General features: G+C 53.1%; 3 protein-coding genes across 3 annotated transcripts; 2 read left to right on the forward strand and 1 right to left on the reverse strand.

The window, feature by feature from the left end:
• Positions 1-458: 458 nt before the first annotated feature.
• Positions 459-2,059, forward strand: CCMA1212_000814 (L-arabinitol 4-dehydrogenase; the record flags this gene model as incomplete). The annotated part of the gene is made up of 2 exons (XM_073698268.1): positions 459-1,058; positions 1,126-2,059. Exons 1-2 carry the CDS (start codon positions 859-861, stop codon positions 2,057-2,059), a joined length of 1,134 nt encoding a protein of 377 aa, XP_073563331.1. The 5' UTR covers positions 459-858.
• Positions 2,060-2,943: 884 nt separating this feature from the next.
• CCMA1212_000815 (ATP synthase subunit g) lies at positions 2,944-3,667 on the forward strand (the record flags this gene model as incomplete). Its single annotated transcript, XM_073698269.1, has 3 exons — positions 2,944-3,217; positions 3,292-3,376; positions 3,436-3,667. The coding sequence occupies 3 exons, from the start codon at positions 2,944-2,946 to the stop codon at positions 3,665-3,667; spliced, it is 591 nt and encodes a 196-aa protein (XP_073563330.1).
• A 2,402-nt stretch (positions 3,668-6,069) lies between these two features.
• On the reverse strand, positions 6,070-7,465 carry CCMA1212_000816 (Secondary metabolism regulator LAE1; the record flags this gene model as incomplete). The annotated part of the gene is made up of 6 exons (XM_073698270.1): positions 6,070-6,175; positions 6,235-6,660; positions 6,714-6,863; positions 6,924-6,980; positions 7,040-7,098; positions 7,256-7,465. 6 exons carry the CDS (start codon positions 7,463-7,465, stop codon positions 6,070-6,072), a joined length of 1,008 nt encoding a protein of 335 aa, XP_073563329.1.
• Between the last annotated feature and the right edge of the window lie 721 nt (positions 7,466-8,186).

Genomic DNA, 8,186 nt, shown 5'->3' on the forward strand with positions numbered 1-8,186 from the left:
GGGGGCTTTTCTGACGTTGAGACCGGTGTGGGGAGAGGAGGAGACCAGAGAAAAGGTGAATGACTGGTAGGAAGAATATGAAGCCGAGCAAGGAGACTCCAGATTTATGCCGAGTGCTTTTTCAACCTGTAGCACGACTGACGCCATGTCCATTCTCCTAATGAATGCCCTGGTGAATTGTGAGGATGCGTAATTAGCCACGGCAGGATGAACTGCATTTGCAGCTCGTTGTCATCACGATAGTTCTCAGCAGACGCAGTGTAACTTGGCAACATTTCGTCACAGATAGAGCGGAAATGGTTGCCTGCTTCCAATTCTCTTGGTCCACACCTATGGTGGCGGTTTCGTTACGCTGCTCCCCCGTCACCGTGATTGGCGCGGGTCAAGATCGGTCTCCGTCTAAACGGCCCCGGACGGCTGCGTTTGGGCATTTCCGGGTCCAATATCGCACCGGGTTGGGGATCAACAGAGAAACAATTGGCCAACGAGCCAGCTTGTTGCTTGCGGTACTCGCAAAGTGCGAGGCACAGCTAAGCATTTAGCAGTCGGGGATGCTCGTCGCAGAGGCGGAAAATCGATAAAAACCCCCACATCATCATCGCATGGGGACGGAGAGGGGACGGAGAGGGGACGAAGGAGCTTTTTGGAGGTGGACTCGGTAGCTTACCTTTTATAGCCGTCATTACCATTCTGCACCCCCAAAACGACCAGAGACAGAAGATAAAAAGCAGAGAAGAGAGCGTATATAAAGCATACACACGCTCCCTCTGCTCCGGTATTGTGGTTGTTTTCCAAGCCCGACATTCTCTCAAGTCTCAAACTCCTTGTTCGCCAGTTACCACGCACTTACAGCTCGCCATGTCGCCTTCTGCAGTTGATGACACTCCCACGGCCAGAGGGGCAGCCATCTCAGTCAAGCCCAACATTGGCGTCTTCACAAATCCCAAGCATGACCTCTGGATTAGCGAAGCTGAACCCAGCGCCGATGCCGTCAAATCTGGCGCCGATCTGAAGCCTGGCGAGGTGACGATTGCTGTTCGCAGCACTGGTATCTGTGGGTATGTATACGTTTCTGTCCGCAAAGCGCAAGCGCAAATGAGCAGCCTGCTGAACAAATACAAATAGATCAGACGTCCATTTCTGGCACGCCGGGTGCATTGGGCCCATGATCGTCGAGGGCGACCACATCCTCGGCCACGAGTCTGCCGGCGAGGTCATCGCCGTCCATCCGACTGTCACTAGCCTCCAAGTCGGCGATCGGGTTGCCATTGAGCCCAACATCATCTGCAACGCATGCGAACCCTGCCTGACAGGTCGCTACAACGGCTGCGAAAAGGTCGAGTTCCTGTCCACGCCACCGGTGCCAGGACTGCTGCGACGCTACGTCAACCACCCAGCCGTCTGGTGCCACAAGATTGGCAACATGTCGTGGGAGAACGGCGCGCTACTGGAGCCCCTGAGCGTGGCTCTGGCCGGCATGCAGAGGGCCAAGGTCCAGCTCGGTGACCCCGTGCTGGTCTGCGGTGCTGGTCCGATCGGACTGGTGTCGATGCTGTGCGCCGCTGCCGCTGGTGCGTGCCCGCTCGTCATCACAGACATCTCGGAAAGCCGCCTGGCATTTGCAAAGGAGATCTGCCCCCGCGTCATCACGCACCGCATTGAGATTGGCAAGTCGGCCGAGGAGACGGCCAAGGGCATCGTCAGCTCTTTTGGGGGCGTTGAGCCGGCCGTGGCTCTAGAGTGCACCGGTGTCGAGAGCAGCATTGCGGCTGCCATCTGGGCCAGCAGGTTCGGAGGCAAGGTCTTTGTGATTGGCGTGGGCAAGAATGAGATCAGCATCCCCTTCATGAGGGCGAGCGTACGAGAGGTCGACATCCAGCTGCAATACCGCTACAGCAATACCTGGCCTCGTGCCATTCGTCTGATTGAGAGCGGCGTCATCGATCTCTCCAGATTTGTGACGCATCGCTTCCCGCTGGAGGAGGCCGTCAAGGCATTTGCGACGTCAGCAGATCCCAAGAGCGGCGCCATCAAGGTCATGATCCAGAGCCTGGATTGAGAGTAAGCTTCTAGTAGATAATAGACGTTGAAGATGGAAAGACTGCGGGCGCAAGAATCGGGCGGGTAGGGAGTTGGTTGTAAGTGTTTGCAAAGCATTAGTATTTCTTTTTGTTCAATGATGATATCTTTCCTTTTCATGTTTTCCAGGGTTGTTCTTCCCCTTTTTCCCCTTCCCCTGATTCTTGCCGCTCCTAGAAATGACAAGATGCGAGCCATGCAACAGAGTTGATTGTGCGAGTGAGATCGTGACTGAAGAAGCAATCTTGTCCAGATCAAAGGGAGAATGAAAAGAATGAAGAGAATGAGAAGGGCAAGATAGAGAAGAGAAAAAAAAAGGAAAATCAGAAGTCCGAAAAATCTTGAATGATTCTATTCCAAACGTTCCTTCCTCTTCACTCGCAATGAGGCCATGACGCGATAACGTCAAGAGGTAGCAGTACTAACGCATGCACGCCATCAGTGCCTTCAAATGCACGAGACTCAGCGCTGATGGCAGGTGCTACAAGGTACCTGTACCTCCCACCTGGACACATGGAAACAGGTTGAACCTGCTGAAAGCTGCAAGCGCTCGCCTCCGCCGTTCCTTCCAACTTTCCCAATTCGGGCCAAGCCCCCACACATCACACCTTTCGGCTTTGAGACCTCACGAATTCTCCCGAGCTTTTTTTTTCTCCCTCATACAGGATATCCAACTCCATAAAATCCCGTCAATTGCGCTCCGGACAGCGATTCCGCCCTTCACCACCCCGAGACGAGCCTCGACGACACCCGCCGCTTCTCCTTAGAGCCGCCCCGGATTCCTCCCGCCGCCTCTCTCCTGTGTCGCCCTTTCAGCACCGCCGGTCCAGCCGCCAGTTTCCCGCAAGAAAAAAAAAAGACATCATGGCCCCCTCATTGCTTGCTCGCCCCATGCTCCGCTCGCCGGCTCTGCGCCAGCTTGCCTTCCGCCGCTTCGAGAGCTCGGCCGCCAACAAGGCCACTGACGCCGCCAAGGATGCTGCCGGCAAGGCCAAGGAGTACCAGGCAAAGGCTGCGCAGGGCCTGTCGCGCGTCGCGGGTGCCGCTGGCCCTGCCATTGCCGGCGCTGCTCGTGGCCTGACCAGCGCGCTCAGCAAGGTCGGTGGACGCACCGGCAAGCTCATCAGCTTCATCGAGAGTATGTCATGCGGCTGCCCTGCCCCGAATACAGCCCTGTCGCGTAGTTGCTGACCCGTGCTTGAACTCCAATAGAGCAAACCCCTCAGGTCGTCTACTACGGCAAGGTCGCCCTCGAGACTGGCAAGATTGTCTTCCACGCCCAAAAGATGAGCCCTCCGTAAGCGATTTGCCTTTTTGAGTGCCGAAAATGGGTGACACTAACCACCTGGTTCGTAGTTCTCTCGCCACCTTCCAGAGCTACTACCAGTCCCTGTGGCAGTCCATCCGAAGCGGCGCCATCCTCAAGTCTCCTCAGAACCTCATTCAGCAGGTGCGCAGCCTGACTCCTGGTCAGCTGGTTACTGGCGGTGTCGTCTTTGCTGAGTGCCTGGGCTTCTTCACCGTTGGTGAGATTATTGGCCGATTCAAGCTGGTCGGCTACCGCGGAGAGACCGGGTCGCACCACTAAGCGTGTCTGCGAATGTCCTTTTCCTTTTACCGTTTTCACCCAGAGTCAATGAGCATTTGTGCGTCGACAGATTGAGCCTTGACCTTGGCCAGGCCTATTTGGTGCTGCAGCATTGAAGATGTCCGTGCTAGAAAACAAAAACTGGAGATGAAGCAGAAGAGGTGACGAGCGCACACACAACACTCACATACCATGTACCAAGAGAAAAGCAAAACAAAAAACGGCATGTACGGATAGACAAAGCGGAACGGAATAGACGAAAACATGGTCGGTGTCACCAACTCCGACTGGTGAAGCGAGGGGATATCCGGTGTGACCAGTTGGTTGGCAGGGACGAAAAGCGAGGAGAATGCGTGGCGGGCGAGGGCCGGGAGGGACGAGGAAGGGTTTTGGTCTTGGTTATCTGGGAGATCCCTCCTTGGCCCTCGTGTATACGTGTGAGCATCTGGTTTTGGACTTTTTTTTCATCTTTTTTTCTCCTTTGTCACGCATCCACAGGAACACACACACACATACCATGTACACCAGAGAACTTGCTCTGATGCTACAATAGCAGCAGCAGCTACCTACTTAATCCATGACGAACTCACTCTTCGGATGGCCAAGACCAACCCCCTTGTTTCTCCTCCTTGTCGTTGGAACCGGCTCCCGGCCCAGTCTTGCCGACGAGGCCCTACAGTTCTGTGCCGCGTCTCTGTGTGAATTGACCTGTTACATGCGTGGAACCCGGTGATGGGCTCGAGCCGACTGGCCAGAGGCATTCTCGTCCGTTGTTTGTCTGTTGTAGCATGTTCAACATGCTGTATTTTGTACCGGGATTTTGAACGCCCTTGCAGGTAGTATCAAGTACTAAGTAGGTAACTCTGTTCCCTGACATCCTGGTAATACGAGCGATCCCTCTGCTAGACATGTCATATTCCCTCCTCCCTGCTCCCCCGGACGAGGACCAACTGGGTACCAAGTACCAGATCCATGTGCCTCATGTCGAGGCAGAACACGCACACACACGCAGATCACTACCGGTAGGCAGTTGCAGCTATCCAAGACGCTCTGTGATGTCCAATCTCCTCTTGTAATTTCCCATAGTAAACAGCTTTGCAATGTGAGTCGAGCAAAGTCACCAGTGCCGTACCATTCTAACCACCTTAAACACAACGCCTTTTCGACTCCCAGCAACAACAACCCCTCATTAAAAGAACCACAGCCGGTGCCGAATTTGCATCTCCTTCGTTCCATCAAACCCCTTCTTAGTCTTTTTGCTTCTCTGTCTCGTTGCCCGGTCTTCTCCCATACCCATCCCCTATCCAAAGCCCCCAAACCCAGGTAAGCGGACCTCCTCCCGGGTTACATGGCGCTAGTCTCCATACAACAAGCGTCCCAACATGAAAGTGAAACCATGCAGGAGTTTAACTGTACAATGCAGGAGTTTAACTGTACCATGCAGGACCTTAACAATGTATCTCCTGACCCTTGACCTTCTTTGTCTGCCTGCTCTCTAACATCTTTCTCTTCCTTGTTAGTGTTTCTTTCTTTTTTTTTTTTTCGTTTCTGACCATAAGGCATTCGAAACTTGGTACTTACCTAGGTAGGTAGTGTTTCTTTCGGATCACAATGGGGTGATTACGGCATCTTCTGGTCATGCCTACCGCTTGCCGAAATGCCCCTGCTAGCAGTGGTCATTCATGTATTACAACCAACAACATGACCAGAAGCACAACACGAGTGATGTCAATATCCTAAAGTAAAAAGAACCCAATCTATCCAATTCAAGCAAAGTAGCAAAGCCATTCACAATGCCCCTGTAACGCCAATGCCAATCGGTGTCGTATCGCCATCTCTTCATCTTTGTAACGGCCCAGTCCCGGGGCATTCTAGCCAACTTATTTCTGCATATCTGTTCCCCCCTTCGTCTAGGTCCCAACAATGCCTCTAGCCATCATGTCTTCCCCGTGTTTTCGTTGAAAACATTCTGTGATATGTAAACAAGAGCAAGGGAAAAAGAGAAAGAGGGAGGAGAGAAGGAGAGGCTCTAAGCTCAAGGGCATCATTCATAATTAACAAACGCCGGTTTTCGTTGGTCACCATATCGACAGTGACATGAAAACCGGACTCGAGATCATGTCTCCGGCCGTAATCCCATCAGCAGTGCTTCATCTAGATGAGACAGGGCCAAAGTATATAGACGCCGCATACTTGTCGCCCTCGAATAGCTTTTGTCTATACCTGTAAGCAAATCTTGGCGATGAAAGCTTGACACTTTTCAGCGTCGGCGAGGATCATATATGAAGCGGTAGCTCAGATAGCGCGATGGACTCCTGTAGCTTCGTAGATACCATAAGCCGCAGAAGGCTGGCTCTCGCACGCCTGCCGATCGCCATTTGTTCGTGTTGGACGCAAGGGTGCTATTTCTCCCCTCCGCTCGTTCTATCGGTGACCGCAGCGTCCGATTCTCTTTCTTCAATCGTTTGAGGCTCATCCTCCCCCGGCTTTCTGGCTGTCCAAATGTGTCTGCAAGCGTGGTTAGTTGCAGCTCTGGCAAATCTGATTGTCACAGGTGAGCGGCTTACAGAGTGCAATAGGCGCGGTAGCGCAGGATGCACATCTCCTTCTTGGCTCTGCTGCAGAGGTCGACAATATCGTCCTTGGTCATGCCGAGTTTGTCAATCATTGGCATCATGCTCATGGCCTCAAGGCCTAGGCTGAAGGCGAGATTGAACCAACGGGCACACTCCCGCTGGTGGCGATCGGGGGACCACGGGTTTACGTAGCACCGAATCGTCGTTTCGGAGAAATCGGTGAAGCCAGCCGCTTCCATTCTACGTCTGGTAGCCTCGCCTGATACCGTGACGCTGCGGTGGTACCGATGCATGGCGCGTTGGAATAGCTGAGCCCACTCGCGAAGAGCCGAATGCCTGGGGAGATCGTCGTTTTCCCATCGCGGCATCCAATCAATCTCTAGTTGCTCGATATAGCCAACGCCGGGGGCCAGATGCCTGTATACGCACGTCAGCTATGGAGCAGGTCGTTGTCTACACGGGTTACGCACTCAAAGACCTTGCGGTAGACATGGGGCCACTTGTCATCCCTTATGCTGCCGTATAGCAATCGCATATGGATCAATTCACAGTCCCGAAGCAGTGGCTCCCACGACAGCTCCTCAATGTCAAATTGCTTGGTTGTTACACCTCGAGGAATGCTATCGGGGATGCATTAGCAATTTAAGGAAAGGTCAAGCTTTTGAAAGCCCACAACTTACAGCGCTGGCTGGATCTGATTGAGATCAACGGCCATGATTTCGGCATCCTTGGCGTACCTGCATAATGTGAGCAGATGGCACAGCGCAGTTGGATCAGCCTAAATCATGAGACTCACTCTTCCACGACATTGTACGCCCAGATGCCCGTGCCTGTACCGAGATCCATAATCTTTGGCTGTCCATCTTGCCTTAGGGGGGTTGAAGTGACACTCTCGTCTCATGCAACGAGAAAATATTTGTGGAAGACGTCCAATCTATTAAGCTCCTCCTGGGGAATGTTGTTAGCTGCTAGAACAGGCGCAGTGGATATTGACATCACAAAAGAGACTAACCCTGTCTATTGGGAAAAGGTATTTCCCAGGCTTCCAAGAACCGTAAAAGCGACCGTGCTCCCAAAACCCATCCTGGAGAACTCTCTCCCCAGATTCAGTGGCCGGCTCGCTGACCGGTTCCCCAACTGTTAGTCGCAGACTTGTGGCGGGCGAAGGCGGAGCAGTAGCTTGGGAGGGTGGAACACACCCGTTGGGAGCGTTTCGAGACATGGCGTTTATAGCGAGTATGGCGGAGGTTATGAGGGCCAACAGGAGGGGCGAGTCAATCCTTGGGAATGCAGGTGGCGGGTTCCAGGCGGCTGTTCCAGAGTCCAGTGGCAAGGGGTAAGGGAAGCGGAAAGGGGGAACGAAGGGCTAGTATTTATAGTTGATGATTCTCAGTCGATCAAGGAGATGTTGTATAACTATAACAAATTTGTTAATCAGAGGCCATTCTTGAGAAGAAGAAGCGCATGTGATGGTGTCATAACAAGTAGTGGAGCGAAACCCTGCTTGTTAAGCACAGTAAAACGAGTGAGGGTGTCTTGAGCCATGAATCAAGTGGCACTTCTGCCAAAATAGAAATCCAAGGGCGGTAGACAGAAGAGGGCGAAAGGGGGGAGAATGTAACAGCTAAGCATCGCGGGGAGGCGCCCGCTCGAAGGTAAGGGGCGAGAAACATGTACATCCGCCGCAGGGAGGATGATTGTAAGAGGAGGAAGAGACAGTCCCACATTGATGATTGGCTACCAAACAGGAAGACGGTTGACTGAGCACAGCAGTCATGTCCTGGCCGGACACAATGGCATGCATGGCGCCTTTCAACACGCATCATGGCAGTAAGACAAGATGGGCAAATAAATCAAGGAGTAGATGGAGCTGAGCAGGCGGGCAGGACGGTGTAGGGCAGCCAGGCGTACAGCAAGACAGATAGCAACTTACATGAAGAAAT

Source organism: Trichoderma ghanense (assembly GCF_004382785.1).
Source record: "Trichoderma ghanense strain CCMA-1212 chromosome Unknown scaffold_0, whole genome shotgun sequence".
NCBI classification, from domain to species: domain Eukaryota; kingdom Fungi; phylum Ascomycota; class Sordariomycetes; order Hypocreales; family Hypocreaceae; genus Trichoderma; species Trichoderma ghanense.